We start from the raw sequence: 16,189 nt of genomic DNA, 5'->3' as shown, positions 1-16,189 counted from the left end.
AAACCCGGAGCAATATACCCTGAAAATGCACTTATATCATGCCCATATATCACGGCCCAAAGGCGTGAAGATAATGTCATTGTGCAAGTATTACCCTTAATAAGAACACTGAATGAACTCATGATATTACGGGATAACAGTAGGATGAATTGTTCACTGAATATCATTAGTCCGAAAACAGAACGTCATACAGCACTGATACGACTCTGAACTGCGTACTGAATAACGTAAAATGTCTGTTGGTTCCGAAGGCATTGTCATGTTAGTCCTGCTTGATCTGTCGGCTGTGTTCGATACCATCGACAGCGCGAGGTTGTTGAGTCCTTTAGAATCTGACTACATCTTGACCTGCACTGGCCTGGAATGGTGCTTGTCATACCTTACAGCATTTCATCCAGTCAGTGTATTGTGACGACATGTTTCGAGACAAAAGTGAGGGACCTGTGACTTACGGCGCTTTGAACAGCAGTTCAGGGCCCCGTTCCTGAAAGCGAGCGTAGCACTACGAAAGTCGAAACTCCCATACTTAACATTGACTTACGACAGACGTAGCGCTGCGATCGCTTGACAAAGCTCCCGTAAGCCTAAGACCTCGTAACTTTTCCGTAGCATTCGCACTTCCGATACTGTAACATAGGAAGTACGAATGCTACGAGAATATTTACGAGATCTAAGCTTACGAGAGATTTGTGAAACGGGGGCCAGGGCAATGCTTAACAGCGAAGCAGACAACCTTATGCACGACATTCTCTTGTTTATTTCATACGGTCGATGTAGACACTAACGCCGGTATAGAGCTAAAGTAGCTACAACCCAGTGATGGGAGGAATGTACGCATGATACGTTGTGACAGGCAGGAGATCATCATTAATAGAGCAATTGTGGTACGTAATTGGAAAAGGACATGTAGAGAGTTTGAACAAACAGACACAGTATATAACAAGGATGAAATGCAAACAAGACTGGATACTGATAGAGAAGTTGGTTTTGAAGGAATCCATGCTTTGATTTACCCTTCAAAGCGCCACATTGCCTTGTACTTTTGATCGCCTTTGGTCAGAGGTTTGTATCCCCGGATTTCTTTGGCTTCCGTGAATTTTCTGTTTGTTGGAGAGGACTCTCGCTTGAAAAAGCACTGGTAAAACCTTCTGACCCGTAGCCAATGCACAGAGTAAATCAGTTCTCTCCGTTTATTTACCCAGATCTAGCTTGCCGATCACACATGCATGTTTGTATAATATGTCAGATTGTGGGACACAATTCTGCAGGGGTACAGATATTAGATGTTTGCCAAAAACGAAGCGTGACAAACAAAGAATCATAAATAATGCAGTTCCTGGATTCAGATCCACGATGCTATGATCCCGTTACACGTTTTTTTCGTTTGAAACGAACGGATGCTATATTTGATGATGATTATAGTCTTTGCCAAGCCCCTTTCCTTTGTTCCTCTCATCTTCGTGGAATTCAGTGAGTGCTTCTGCAAGCCAGGTGAATGCCTTTATCAAGGAAGAAGAAAACCTGATTAGGCAAGTGACAAAGTAAACATATATGTCAGCAGCATGTCGGTTATCACTACGTGAATGAAATGCTTGAGAAGCTGCAGGAACGCCCGTCTTTACCAGTAAGTGTCATCTTTTCGGGATTTGAGCCGGGGGTCAGCGAATCCTTAAACAACTAAGGAAGGCAACAAAAATGTAGCGGTTCGGATATACAATGTATCACAGAGAGACACAGATATTCATTACCGGTGTCTACAACACTGGTAATATTGTTACTCCCCTGATCCTTTATGTCAAATTCAGCAATATATCTATCCCATACCGATTGAAAAATGTGCCAAGTCATCAATATCTGACAAGCACATCCCCCAATCACCCATCCCTCAATAATACTGAGAGATACATTACCTTCTGAAGAAAATACATCTCCATTTACCTTGTTCATATCATCTTCTGATGCATAGGAGAATGATACACGAATGTAGGGCGTCTCCCTTGGTTCAGCCAGGAAGTGAAATCCGTTAACCAGTACTGCTCCCTTTTCGATGACTCTTTGGACAACAGGCTCGGAGCTCTTCACCCCTAAGAGTTTAATCCACATGAACATCCCGCCGTCAGGGGGAGACCACTCTGCCAGACCTAGTCCCAAAATGTTAAACTTGAAAGATTATTTATACAAGAAAGGGTTTATGATCGAATGTTTTGATATTCCTATATGAAGTGTGTCATCTAACCAAATCTGGATGCATAGATTGTTCACTGTATTTCTTTTATTACAAAATCTAAAAAATACAAACACTATCTGTCGTTGATATGACCTATAATGATTAATGTGATAATTAATCATTATGTTATTGCTCATTCTAAGATGCTTCGGTGAAAGATCAAAGGCGCCGACAATACTTTATCAGACGATAAGGTGCACTTTTTGCATTACGTCACAGTGTGTTGACGTCACTGCGACTTTCCAGTCTGCCCCCTCGTAATTGAACGTTTTTGCATTACGTCACAATGTAACCGACGTCACGATGGATGTCAGTTGCCATCGCCTCGTACAGCCTCCCACAGTAAACTGCTTCGTCGCATCCCGTTTCTTGGTTTGCAGTTGCATCACACAGCTAATATCACTGGTGGAAACATTACGTTTATGTTTTCCGAAGGATAAAATGTCTCATAGTTCGACTCAAAATTTTGCAGAGACACGGTAATGTTTGCAATGTTTACATTCCCACAATGCAATCGTGGAATGTCGTATGACTTGTCAGCTTCCTCTGAATGTACTGATCTAAACTTTCGTTGGTAGTAGAAATGAGACGGTCATATTACCTTGTATGGTTTAAGAGAATCACAGATGTAATTAAAATGATCTAGAGAAGATATTTAACCCGAACATAAACCGTCACCAAACTGTTCATCATTTGTTTTTCTAGTAGCCTTTGTCTTAACGTAGGGGACTGACACGTCAAAAGAACAGCGCGTCAGTTAGCCCTGTGGGAGGATTCTTAATTTAGGTCACAGATACCGTCGTTTGTTTTCTGCCATAGATTAATCGAAATTAGGCTTCGAAATTATTAAATACGGCATCTTAGAAAAGACGCAAGCGTCCTCGTACTTCAACTATAACAGTTCAGGGGGAAAGTGTGCACATGGTGGTAGAGCGAACTGTATTTCTTAATTTGAACATGTATAGATAACGTCATTAATATTTTCTAACGTTTAGACCTACGTGAGTTATAACGTTAAATACCCTCCGTTAGTTAAGCTATACACATCAGGTGAGCATGATCATTCATAAAGAACGTTATCTAAAGTATAGCTTAGATGGATCTATGCAAAGCATACCAATGACATTTAACATATTGCTCAGGTTAGTGTGCCACTAAAGAACTAATGGTATCAGTCGACACTTATAATCTGAACAAGCAATATAACAAACGTTATTGACAGCGTTTGTCTTTCTTTTGCCATATTTTTTTCCCTTTGCACTATAGTGACTTCCTCGACCAGAATGGGGAAATCCTCACGGTAACCTTTAAGGCGTTTCTCGGCAATGGCGACTATCTTGTCCGCTCTGTACTTGTAGAAGGCAGCCAGCCTCTCTCCGTGTTGCAGGAAGCCATCATGCCCCATGTCTTCCAATATCTTCCTGATGACTGTCTGAAACATGGAACGCATACGTAGAGACATGAGCAACTGGCTCAAGATCCCATACAGGTGATACAGCAAAGATTGTTCACTATGCTTCTTATTCATACCCGAGCAAGGCTGTTGGTGAAGGTATTAGCTGACATACCTGGGAAAGGTTGTTGGTGAAGGTGTTAACTGACATGCCTGGGCAAGGTTGTTGGTGAAGGTGTTAGCTGACATACCTGGGCAAGGTTGTTGGTGAAGGTGTTAACTGACATGCCTGTGCAAGGTTGTTGGTGAAGGTGTTAGCTGACATACTTGGGAAATGGTGTTGGTGAAGGTGTTAACTGACATGCCTGGGTAAGGTTGTTGGTGAAGGTGTTAGCTGACATACTTGGGAAATGGTGTTGGTGAAGGTGTTAACTGACATACCAGGGCAAGGTTGTTGGTGAAGGTGTTAGCTGAGATACCTGTGCAAGGTTGTTGGTGAAGGTGTTAGCTGACATACTTGGGAAATGGTGTTGGTGAAGGTGTTAACTGACATGCCTGGGTAAGGTTGTTGGTGAAGGTGTTAACTGACATACCAGGGCAAGGTTGTTGGTGAAGGTGTTAACTGACATGCCTGGGCAAGGTTGTTGGTGAAGGTGTTAACTGACATGCCTGGGCAAGGTTGCTGGTGAAACTTCTAGCTGACATACCTGGGCAAGGTTGTTGGTGCACGCCACGGAACAGTCCATGTGGAGGACAAGTTTTTGGAGGAGGTACTGTGGTCCACTGATGAAACCAAGCCGTGCTCTGATGAATAGACATGAATAGACATAACACAGACATAACACATAAATGATCAGTTCATTACAATACAGTTTTCACCTCTAAAGCACCAAAGGCTATGTTTTGCTCTTGTTTTCCCTATTATGAATTTCTGACTGAACGACTAACTTTCCTGTTTTCAGGCAAAATTTCTCGTCTAGACTTACCCAGCTGCTATTAGTTTAGAAAAGGAATCGCATCTGATCACTCTGCCATCTTCGTCCAAGGATAGGAAACTGGGCGTCAGCGGCTGAAATGAAAAATCAAACTTCTTAAACGTCTTCCGTGTCGCCAATCAGACTTTAATTAACTTTACGACAGTCGTACGATCGTTTTGTTTCGCGGAACCTGGACACATTAAACTACATACCATCTTATTCTGGGCCCTTATCATCGATACGTTCGTAGCCCTAATAATTCTGGACTTTGATCGTAGCTAAGAATGACTTTAAAGAGTTCGTAGGGCTACGAATGTTTCAAGAATAGCTTCCCTGATACTCACCCTGCCGTATTGAATGTAATAGTACGGATCGTCCTCCAAAATCAAGAAGTCGTACTGGCGAGCAATATTATACACGGCCTTCTTCCGGTCAAGTGACCAGCTGGCTCCTGTCGGGTTACCTCCAGTTGGAACGCAATACATTATCTTCGGCCTCGGCCCACGTTTGTCGGTATCCCACGTCGCTAGTATGTTCCGCAGTTCTGACGGTATCATGCCTGAAGAGTCACTAGGAACCGACACAGCTTTAGCACCGAGTGGAGATCCCTTCAGGAAGATGCGAATTCATGTTATAAATTCACCAACTTCTTACGCCAGTTCTCTTTTGAAATTATATTTTCAGTTGTATTCTATTCATATGTTTAGAAATGATCATCTGAACGAAGTCAGTAACAGATGTACGAGTCTGAGGACCTTTAGCATTAAATATACCCTGTACTCATGAAAATGATACCGTAAAATATTATCAATAACAGTGACGCCTCACCACGCTCATGACGTTTGGATAGGTAGCTTCCTCTAGCAGGATTGCGTCTCCTTCATTCAGAACCGCTTCCAAACTCTTTAAAATATGAGACTATCATAAACATAGACATTTTCATAAAATGACATTAAGATAAAACAACTATTATCAAATATGGGCTTTTAAACCCTGAGTTCGGTTCCAGTGAGGTCTGAACTTATGAAAGAATAATGCAAAAATTGTGTAGTCTTGTTTTCATCCGGTTAGAACATTCTTTCTGTTATATCATGATCTTAGATATTTATGGCCGTGGAGAAGCCGAATGATATTGGCACGGTTCTCTACCATCTTCGAAACATGGTGCGGGAACATCGAAATCTGAACTGAAACGAAGCTCAACTTTGCCAAGTTGCATATGGTGCCGCAGACTTGCTTGTGGGCAACCTTTGAGCCAAAATATTCTCTATCAACTTGAATCATTTCGGAAAACGATCATTTCAGACGGACATCATGCAGTATACAGTCATGCGTGTTTATGTATGTCTCTGTGTGGGTGAGTTGTTGTGTGTATGTTCACCTTACTAATGGCTTCTTGGCAGCCATTGCACATGATGATGTCCATGTCGCTGGGGGCTGACGTTGGGGAACCGTCTCGGAGGAGGGTCGGAGGCTGGTGAACACGGCGTTGTAACACCTTCGTCCAATCGATGATATCTGTCATGCTACATACAAATGTCGCAAAGATGATATCAGAAACCACATACACTCTCGTTATGGTAATGTTCAACATTATAGGTATATGGTTTCTAGTCAGTATAGTAACCCAAGGCTATATCGAAGTTAAAGTGACAACGAATTTTAGTTCTTTAAGAACGCAGTTCGTTGTACGCATGTCTACTGAAATATGCAACATATGGGGGGAATAAAGAAACAGTCCATTATATCTGTCAGTTTGTTATACCGAGTTGTTCGCTTTAATCGAAGGTCGTTGTACACATTGCTGCTGAAATATACAACATATGGGCAAGACAAAAATACAGTTCGTTATATCCGTCAGTTTGATATAAACGTAGTTCGTTATAAACGTAGTTTATTTCAGTCATAAATACGTAGATGTAGACGTGGACGTACACGAGGATGCTGATGTTTCATCACTGCATGTAGGCATGAAGTGGGAGGAAAGTGAGATGTTTTACAGGTCCGAGACATGTACCACTGTGCTCAAACCAACACACAAGGAGGGGTGCTGACAAACGGAGGTTCACAACAAGGGAGATTCTGGAACTGATGATCCGGATATCTAAGGGGCGCAACTCCGTATACTACATTTTTTCGTTTTCCTCAACATCGTAAGCATTGATCGTTGAAGAGTGTTTTGTTACTGTTTGATTGCTGTTTAACGGCAATATAGTTCATATGTGGGCAGCCTGGTCGAAGCTGGATCAGACAATCCAGCGATCAACATCATGGCCATCACTGTACACAATTGGGATGCAGTCTGTCAACTAGAGTTGGGAATTGATTTGAATTTCCCAAATGATGATTGCTTCATTACCAACGAACAATCATCGAAAAAGTTAGGGTCATTGTTCAGATTTTCCTATCCAGGTTGTTAAACGTATGAATGACATGATGCAACTTGATACTTTAAAGTGATGACCAATATATCATAACATACTTTCTTCCGGGTTTTTAAAAAGTAACATTTATTCATGACTCTTGAGTTAGTAAAGTGAATATTCTCAGAATTAAACAAGTTTTCAGGTCTTGACAAGACTGCAGACGTGTTCCAGCGTCAAGTGTTTCAAAGACAATAATAATAGTTCCAAAATCGTTTAATGTTCGATTATGAGAAAAAGCGATTGCTTGGTCGTTTGGTCACTGCGACCAATCTTCGATGACTTCAGCTGATCGGAACACGTCTAGTGTCTGTACACAGTGATGGACTAAGCTGATAACTGATAATCGCATAACACACAAGTGAAAGTTCTTACCCTTTGGTAACTCCGTACTGTAACGCCCTCTTCATCTCTTCGGGTTTTATTGTCAACTTCCGACCGTCTCTATGTTGAAACATGAGTCAAAACGTTAGACGGATGAATGGTTACTGTACAAAAAACGTTCGGAAACAGTAAAAGAACACCGGAGTTTCCTGGTAAACTAAAGTTTATCCGACTGGGTGATCATTTTAACTATATTCCATCTGAATGGTGTTTGAATCCAAATTCCAGATACGATATGATTTACTCTTCTTTATCGGGTATAGAATCTTAAAAATGAGCTTCTAGCTATCAGCTAAATGCATATCGATTGATCGGCACAGAGGGCGAAGACACGTCATATGAGCGTCCCAGCAAATGGGTCGAATCTCTGTATGGACAATATTTTTTTAAAAATAAATCTGGACTTTTTTTAAAAAAAGATCTGGACTTTTAAATTACATTTTAATAAGTATGGCGGTAGAAGTTGTGAAAATACTCATTTCCTAACCGATTTCGTTCAGATTTGAAATTTATGTTAATCACAACATATAAAAAACATTATACGTTTGAAAAGGCTAGATTTACATTTAAAAGAATACTGTCCAAAAAGAGATTCAAACCCATGTACTGGCGGTAGCTACAACGCTAGCCAGAAACCAGACTTAATAGACAGCAGATATCTGTGTTTGTTGACCAGTATGCCAACACAGTTAGCCGCATGTCAGTGGAATCTATACATTAAGTGAAACAGTACTATGCGCCTTCAATACATTCGTGTCTAACCTGAGGATGAGATCCGCCTCCACAATTGGAAACAGCTCACCGTTGGGCATCCCCCCAGCCATCAACACCAGATCAGAACCAACATACTCTGCCATGAAAAGAGATGAGGATCAGCTGAATGCGTGTAATATACTCTTCAAACAAAGTAGGGGATAATGAACTTTCAATTTGGACAGGACGTGTAAACTTTAACAGCCGCACCAACATTTTCCTCTATTACCATCCCTAAACACAACGCATGATATGCACGTGCACAACGCCGTAGCCCCATACACATGCATGGGGTCCTATCTTGGTTTTGACATTTTTTCAAGAAGCTCGAGAAATCACTTACAACATTAATTTTGACACAGTGACTCATCTTGATCACACATTTGTTAGTGTTTGTTTCTAGTCGTTTGTTTTAAAATGAACATCGTATGCTTTCAAATTACATGCATACACCAATCATTTTTCAAAAGCGACTACATTCCAAATAACTATGGTTGTAAGGAAGTGCACTTGGTGATGCACTCTCAAAACATTCAATAATATCACATCAACATTGATCGACTCCGACAAATCTCCTAAAGATTTTTAATCGTAAATAAAAAAAATGAAGATCCCCTACTTTTTTTAAAGATTATAGATATATACTATAATATAAAGTGTGATATTTATTTCTAATACATGATAATTTCATAATTGGAAAGACGAGGGGCTCTTGTGTCATTCTTTGACGATTCCGCGCAATGGAACAGCCTTAGAAGTCGAGCATGATCACAATGTATACAATAAATACAATAATTATTTATCAAGTGTATTATCCTGTGGTGCCCAATGATTTGCAGTCAAAACTGTTTGCGAAATACTTAGACAGTACAGTAGACAGTAGACACTTATTCACTAAGCAAGATTGCACTTTAGTGAATACAGACATTGGAGTAGGTTATCGTCGGTTGCTGGATGATTGATGAGGAACAGTACGTAGTGGAACGTGGGTATGACTTACTCTGGAGCTCCCGGAGAGCTGATGGTTTTCTTCTCATGGCCGTCCTGCTAAGGTACTTGTCGTAGCTGGTGATACGTTGCTGGGTCATGCCGTTCACGCTGAAGTGCGTGAGAAACGTATGTGTAAGTAACTAAGTGAATGGATGAGTTTGGGGCGAGTGTGTGGGTGGAATTTGGTAGAGCTAGTGAGTAGAGGAGTGAGTGAGTGAGTGAAGGTGTGAGTGAGTAAATGGATTATAGGTATAGTGAGTGAGTGAGTGGGCGAGTGAGTGAGTAAATGGATTATAGGTAGAGTGGGTGGGTGAGTGAGTGAGTGAATAAAGGGATTATAGATAAAGTTAGTGACTGAGTGAATGAGTGAGTAGATGAATTGTCGGTAGAGTGAGTGAGTGAGTGAGTGAGTGAGTGAGTGATATTCGACTCGTCATTGGTTAGTATTCCAGCAACTAGATATTCTCGAAACTTACGTGGAGCTAACATCCCTAAACCCATTCTTAATACATTGGCTACGATCAAAGCTAAGAATTCTTAGGGTTACGAACGTTTCGAGAATAAGGGCCAGTATTGCTTTTGAGGACATGATGGCACTGTTACTACGGCAGTAAAATACACAACCACGGCTACAATTCTGACTAACCAATCAATGCAAAACGATATTTGAACCCACGATACATCGTTCCAGGCAATCCTAAGGGACGCAACTCTATACCGTGAAATCCGAAGACATTTTAGGAACCAGCTGCCCCTACCATTCGTGGGAAACACGTGATCATGCATGTCACGTACTTTGAATAACAATTGTTTAGACAGTTCAACGTATTCATTCATTCATATGTGACAGGCCCTGCCACTGCGGTATGACTTTCCGTCACGCGGACATGTCACATGGTATATGCACAGGCAAGGTCAAAACATCCCCAACATCAAACGTTACCTGGCCTCTTGAACATATACTTCCATTTACCGGGGTGGCAATCTTATGTCCTGTTGATTACATGTTATGAGCTGGAAAACAATTTCAAATCTCACTGAACTTAAAACAAAGATTAAAGTAAAAATATTTCAGTCACGCCATTTTTGATGAAGATTTTACCCATGTGGATATGTTACAGAAAGTATATGTTTGCGCTAATCATGTTGATAATTGTTGGATTCGTGTACATGGAAGATTACACCAAACTTTCAATATATAAACTGAACAGCAAACGAATCGCAAGTTTCGAAAAGATGCAACAGTACTTCATAAATGCATACGTTCATGTCCATGTCTTCTATTGAAAAACTTGACAAAGACAAACGGATGCGTTTTCTTGCAGTACAGTATAGTATCATGTGCACATGCCTGTTGATGATTTAAATAAATATTAATTATTGTTTATGCATTTGAGAATGTGACAATAATTCTTCTGGTCATCCAGTCTAAGAAAATGGTTGCAATCTGGGAAATGTAAATCGCTGATATTTATACGATCAAGATTTAAATGTCGTCATGACAACTTGCAAGAATAGTATAGATTTTAAGATCTGCAGTTAGTACATATTAACATGCATTTAATTAATACAGAAAACATTCAGGTTAAGAGGGGAGGGCACATCATAATCAGTTGTTCATTGGTCACGGGGATTGAACTTGACGTACCCTCGATGTTTGTTTATGTCTCCATAAACATCGAGGGAACTGGCCCGAGGAACCAGTGAACAACATACTTATCTTACAGGACAACTTAATGTTAATTCTGATTTGTTTGAAGCACGGGTACAAATCTTTTTGTAGCCATCACTAGATTTTGCAGAAAATAACCGATTTAGAGTTAACTCCCTTTCATCGATTTGCATTCACAAAACATCGGTAATTCGCGTATATCATACATGATTCAATGTTATTCGAGATAAAGAATTACTACCGCAAAGTACTAAGTGAGTCCCGTATTCCAAGCGGGTTCATACAAACTGTTACTCGCTCTTAAGCGGTGTACCTAGAAAATAGATTAATTAATTAATTTTATGTTTGAGGTAAGATAAGTAACAACGTCGCGTATTATGTATCACAGTCAAACCACGCTTATTTGGACGTGTACATTTTCACAAGTATTGTCCATGAGAACGAATTTCCGGATATCTGAATCTCGAATCCCGAATAGGAGAAACATAACATACAGATGTCCTATCGATAGACATTTTTGTCGGGGGCAAATACCTGTTTTAATGTGCTAGCCCACTAAGTACCGAGCCGCAATTAACATGGATACCTAACACATTATACTGACACCTATGTGCCACCGGAGAATTGTGAGTGCGTGTATTCCAGCTATATGGCGGCGGTCTGCAAATAAACAATTCTGGACCAGACTATGCAGTGATCAAGAGCGTGAGCATCGATCTCCGCAACTGGGATAGGATGCCATGTGTCAACCAAATCAGCGAACCTGAGCATGGATATGGGTTACTGAAGATCTTCACGGGTCCCGGTGATTTGTGACACAGGGCACACCTTGATACGGATAAATGCAAAAGGAATACTTACGAATATGATCTGAGGATGTCTGATTTCGTCCAAACTTATAAACGATTCTCTAAGATAATCATTTTGCAATTACAGATTTTACCATAATGAAACTGATTAGATATGTAGCAAAATATGAATAAGAATGTTGTCACACCTTCTATGGTCATCCATGCTGTGTGATCTCCTGACAGTAAGTGGCCCGACCTTCCTTGACCGACGAAATGACGAACGATGTCCACGGCTCCGGGCAAAGGGTTGCTGTGGTGGTACTGGCTGTTGTTGCGACGTGTAAGTGGAACTGCATGTTCACACGGGGAAGATGACATTAAATGTAGATTAGTACCAGTTGTTCGACTAAATGACCCCAATACATAACAATAAGTGCCAGTTTTTCAACCATGTCAACACATCCCGCTCAATGAAATGCGGAGTTGGCATTACAACAAAGGCTGTGAATTTTGGAGACATCACTACTGAATATACTCCCATACTTGTCAGAAGGCAGTACTGATGTATTCTGACAATCAGCTTAAGTTAGTTAATGGAACAAGACCTCGTCCGTTGTTATGAATGTCAGCATGGTGTTAATGGCATTGTTAAAAGATATTTAAAGAGATACAAGCATTTGACTGACATCATATAGTAACAGACGAGGTTTTAACTGAGACTACAATACACTGGTAATAAATTAATGAATTATCAAAGTCAGTGTGTAGAAAATGATAATATAAAACCTATATTCAACATTTGAAGCATGTTTTATCACATATTAAATACTATATACTATTATAGTATCTACGGTTACACATATCCTCCATTGCAGAAGATAAAATAAAGTTTTAGCGGGATTGCTTTATTAGTAAATTTTTACCCGACGTGAAAACGGCGTTGTTCCATATTTCATTGAATGAAGTATTAAGATAAAAATTAAATCTTATGACAATCAATCACCCACTCCCTCCCCCGTACCTTAAACCTCTCTTTGACCAAGAGCATTGGTGATGTCACCTAGCGGTCACAACATGGACTGACATGATGAATGATTCTGTGTCAACCTGGAGGTAATCAGGGTTTAAAAGTTCAAATCTCTGCTTCATCTTATATACCAAGGTGGAGAGCAGAGCCACTGAGTGGACTTTGAGAGACCAACACACCAACATTACAAAATCACCCGAAAAGCCACTGTCTACTTCTTGTAATTAAAGTGAGAGAGTGAAGACTTATTCTTACCCGGATCTTCATGGGTCTACTGTGTGAAGTAAGGTAAAGATTTCAAAGTCTTATGCGGATGCATATTTCTCACTTACCTGTCGTGTGCAGATCTTGACAAAGACATTGTCTTTGAAGAGTCAACTTCAAAGAATAGTGAGTAAGTGAGTGAGTGAGTTTCGGTTTTACGCTGCTCCTAGCAATATTCCAGCAATATCACGGCGGGGCCACCAGAAACGGGTTTAACGCAATGTGGGGAATCGAACCTGGGTCGTGAGCGTGACCGACGAACGCTTTAACCATTAGGCTAACCCACCGCACCCGTCAAAAAATAACGTGTGTTATGGTTGTCTATCTCCTTGACGAAACTAGATGAGTGCGACATTTCGTTTTAACGCCAGTGTTCCGTTATATCACTGAGTGTTGGTTTAATGCTCGAGGAAATCCAGAAGCGCTGTATATCATTTTTTAAACGAACGAAAACAGATATGGTTCTAATAAACCTATATAAACAACTGGGACGAATCTGAATTCTAACCATCGACGTCATCAAATGGCCTGCCGTCACCTGATGATCATTGCACGTGCCATGACGAGGCTTGGATTCACCAGTAAAGAGGATTCACGCCTTGTCATGTAATCTGTCATGTCCATGTCAGATGTCCAGTACAATAATAATACAATAACACTAGACAGTACTGCAGTACAAAAATACTGGACTTATAACTGGACGTCGGAGGTCATACCCTTGTAACCGACTCCTTACAATTCACAAAATACGTTCTGCTAATGCCGAGGACTGCCAATGCTGGAATCAGAAACCGATTTCGCAGGGTAACCGGGAGAATATGAACACCAAGTCCAGTTAACATCACTCGTAAACGTCCAGAAAGTGATAGGTCCGGGATGTGACCAGTCAGTTGGTACTTACCCCAGACTGACCCTCTCTTACGTAGGGACTTTCGCAGCAATAGAGGAAGCCTTCGACACAAGTGACGTCCAGACGTATATCTCTATCTCCATAAAACACCACTATTATCTATACTAAATTTCTCTATTATCAAGCCACACATCTGCCGACTGTATGATATTATACACGGGTTTTCTAATGAGATGGTTTGCTGAAGTGTCACACATTGTGAATTGTTCTGGTGCAGCTGACATTAATTATTAATTATTGATGTGTGAATGATAGGATTGGTTTTGTTGAAATGCGAATACATGTACACACTGCAGCATATATACACATGAACACAACTACTAAAGTGGATCTTTGTACCAAGGTAAACAAGACATGCTATAGGTGCAAGCGTGTCAAATGTCAGCAAACTGATTGCTGAACTATTTGGAGGTCTGTCAAAAAAAGGATGAACGATGAAACATGAGGCTACATGAATACGTGAGTTGTTAAACTAAGGAATGTTAAGGTAAATCAAACGTTGGCGTTAATCTGGAAGGAAAGCGCCTCGTAATGGTGGTCTTGAACTGCCGGAATTCCAAAGCCAATGAGAAATATTATGAGTGAGTGAGTTTAGTGTGAATATGGCGTTTAGCAGTATTCGACCGATATCACGGCAAGGGAAGCCTGGGCATCGCACAGTATCCATGTGGGAATCAAACATGGAGTTTCGGCGAGCAAAGGTTTTAACCACCAGGCTACCCCGAAATGTTAGGGCAGTGAGTGTGTTCTATGGGGAAATTCTTCATCCGACATTTGGACCACAAAGTGAAAAACACACATGAAGCTAGTTAGTTTTCAGCACCCATGCTTGCCGTACCCTGTAAAGTTCAAGGTTAGAGTCTGTGTTCAGCATCCCATGCTTGAAGAATACAACTTCCCTGGATATCTGGTCCAGACTCGATTCTTCTCACACTGACACCTTGCCCAGGGGTAAACAACACACAAAAAATCCCAGAAAGCATGAAATGAATCTAAGAAACAAGATTGATCATACATGTGAAACTGTAACAATCAACCGGGAGTGCGTACAAACAATACATGCAGCACAGGAAGGGAAAAAAGAGCGACTTGTTTGAATGTCTCTCTGCCATGAATGTAGCGATGACAAATACCTTCAAGTCAGTGAAACGTACAAAAGTGAAAAAAACTTATCGATGGCAATACTGGGTGATGGTCAGACACAGACATGACTAGACGAATCCCATAAATAAGCCCGACGCTGCATCATCATAAACACATTTGCGGATTTCTCTCTCTCTCTCTGTGTGTGTCTCTCTCTGTCTCTCTCTCTCTCTCTCTCTGAGATGAAATTTGTCTAAACTGAATATGTTGAAGTTAATTTTAACTCATTTTAAAATTTCAATGTTTATGACTTACTGTACATCATGGTGTATCATACTGTAAAACATTTTAAGACGAGGGTAATATCAAAAACAATATCTTTTCTAAACCTATAATCCTCGCCAAAAGACTTGTCACTCGCGAACTATTTTGCATTAACTCTTTTGTTCATGTAACAAACACAGGAGACACAAACACATTCCTATACTTTAAATTGTTTTTAAAGTCCAGACGATTTTCAAAGAGACTCTTCTATTCCTAATGCAATACTCCTTACAACGTGAAGTATCGCATGTATCGTCTCTCCAGGCGATACATCGATGTATCATGGACTGTAACGATATAAATATCCAGATATATGTGGATATATGCACTCGTACCACATGGTTGACCATGCAGACATCGATACTATCCATGAATCGTTACACCACAAGTGACCCGTGAAGGTCCTGGGGTGGAATAGGCCCTCAACAGCCCATGCTTGCCATAAAAGGCGACTATGCTTGTCGTAAAAGGCGACTAACGGGATCGGATGGTCAAGCTCGCTGACTTGGTTGACACGTCATCGGTGAGCAGATCGATGATCATGCTGGTGATCACTGGATTGGGTGGTCCAGATTCGATTACTTACAGACCACCGTCATATAGCTGGAATATCGCCGAGTGCGGCGTAAAACTAAACTCACCCACTCAGTATACCACTGGTGTTATTAAACTATCGTATTCCACTGATATCTACAAATTTGTTAAAACACTCTCTTGACATTTGACTGACGCGTTGGTCCATGGCTATATTATGAAGTGTAACTCTCAGATGTATAGCTCTAACACATGGTGGAATGCCACAGTCAGCAATTTTGATGATGTGACTTTAGTAACTGCTGGATGAATCCCTGGATAAAATGTATGTTTTACTGTCCTTCAGTATGAGGTAATTAAGGACAATTCATGTCCTAGTATTGACTATGCTGGTTTTAGTCAGCATGGAGGAGGAAATTAAGCAGTAATAACAGCAC

The 16,189-nt window shown here is 40.7% G+C and overlaps 1 protein-coding gene across 1 annotated transcript; it reads right to left on the bottom strand.

Annotated features, from left to right (window-relative positions):
* Positions 1-737: 737 nt before the first annotated feature.
* LOC137291399 (kynurenine/alpha-aminoadipate aminotransferase, mitochondrial-like) lies at positions 738-11,956 on the bottom strand. The gene is made up of 12 exons (XM_067822735.1): positions 11,817-11,956; positions 9,158-9,255; positions 8,167-8,254; positions 7,396-7,464; positions 5,979-6,123; positions 5,426-5,500; positions 4,942-5,205; positions 4,607-4,689; positions 4,328-4,424; positions 3,533-3,659; positions 1,939-2,141; positions 738-1,499 (listed from the first exon to the last, which is right to left on the bottom strand). Exons 1-12 carry the CDS (start codon positions 11,831-11,833, stop codon positions 1,401-1,403), a joined length of 1,365 nt encoding a protein of 454 aa, XP_067678836.1. The 5' UTR covers positions 11,834-11,956; the 3' UTR covers positions 738-1,400.
* Positions 11,957-16,189: the final 4,233 nt, after the last annotated feature.

This window comes from Haliotis asinina, chromosome 7 (genome assembly GCF_037392515.1).
Source record: "Haliotis asinina isolate JCU_RB_2024 chromosome 7, JCU_Hal_asi_v2, whole genome shotgun sequence".
Classification (NCBI taxonomy): Eukaryota; Metazoa; Mollusca; class Gastropoda; order Lepetellida; family Haliotidae; genus Haliotis; species Haliotis asinina.
Note: the sequence above shows the minus strand (reverse complement) of the source record. Positions and strands in the feature narration are given on the sequence as shown.

Coding starts and splice junctions, on each gene's coding strand:
- LOC137291399 (XM_067822735.1), bottom strand. Junction 4,690..4,941: donor ATTACATTCAATACGGCAGG/GTGAGTATCAGG, acceptor TTTTCATTTCAG/CCGCTGACGCCCAGTTTCCT. Junction 3,660..4,327: donor GCACCAACAACCTTGCCCAG/GTATGTCAGCTA, acceptor TCCATGTTTCAG/ACAGTCATCAGGAAGATATT.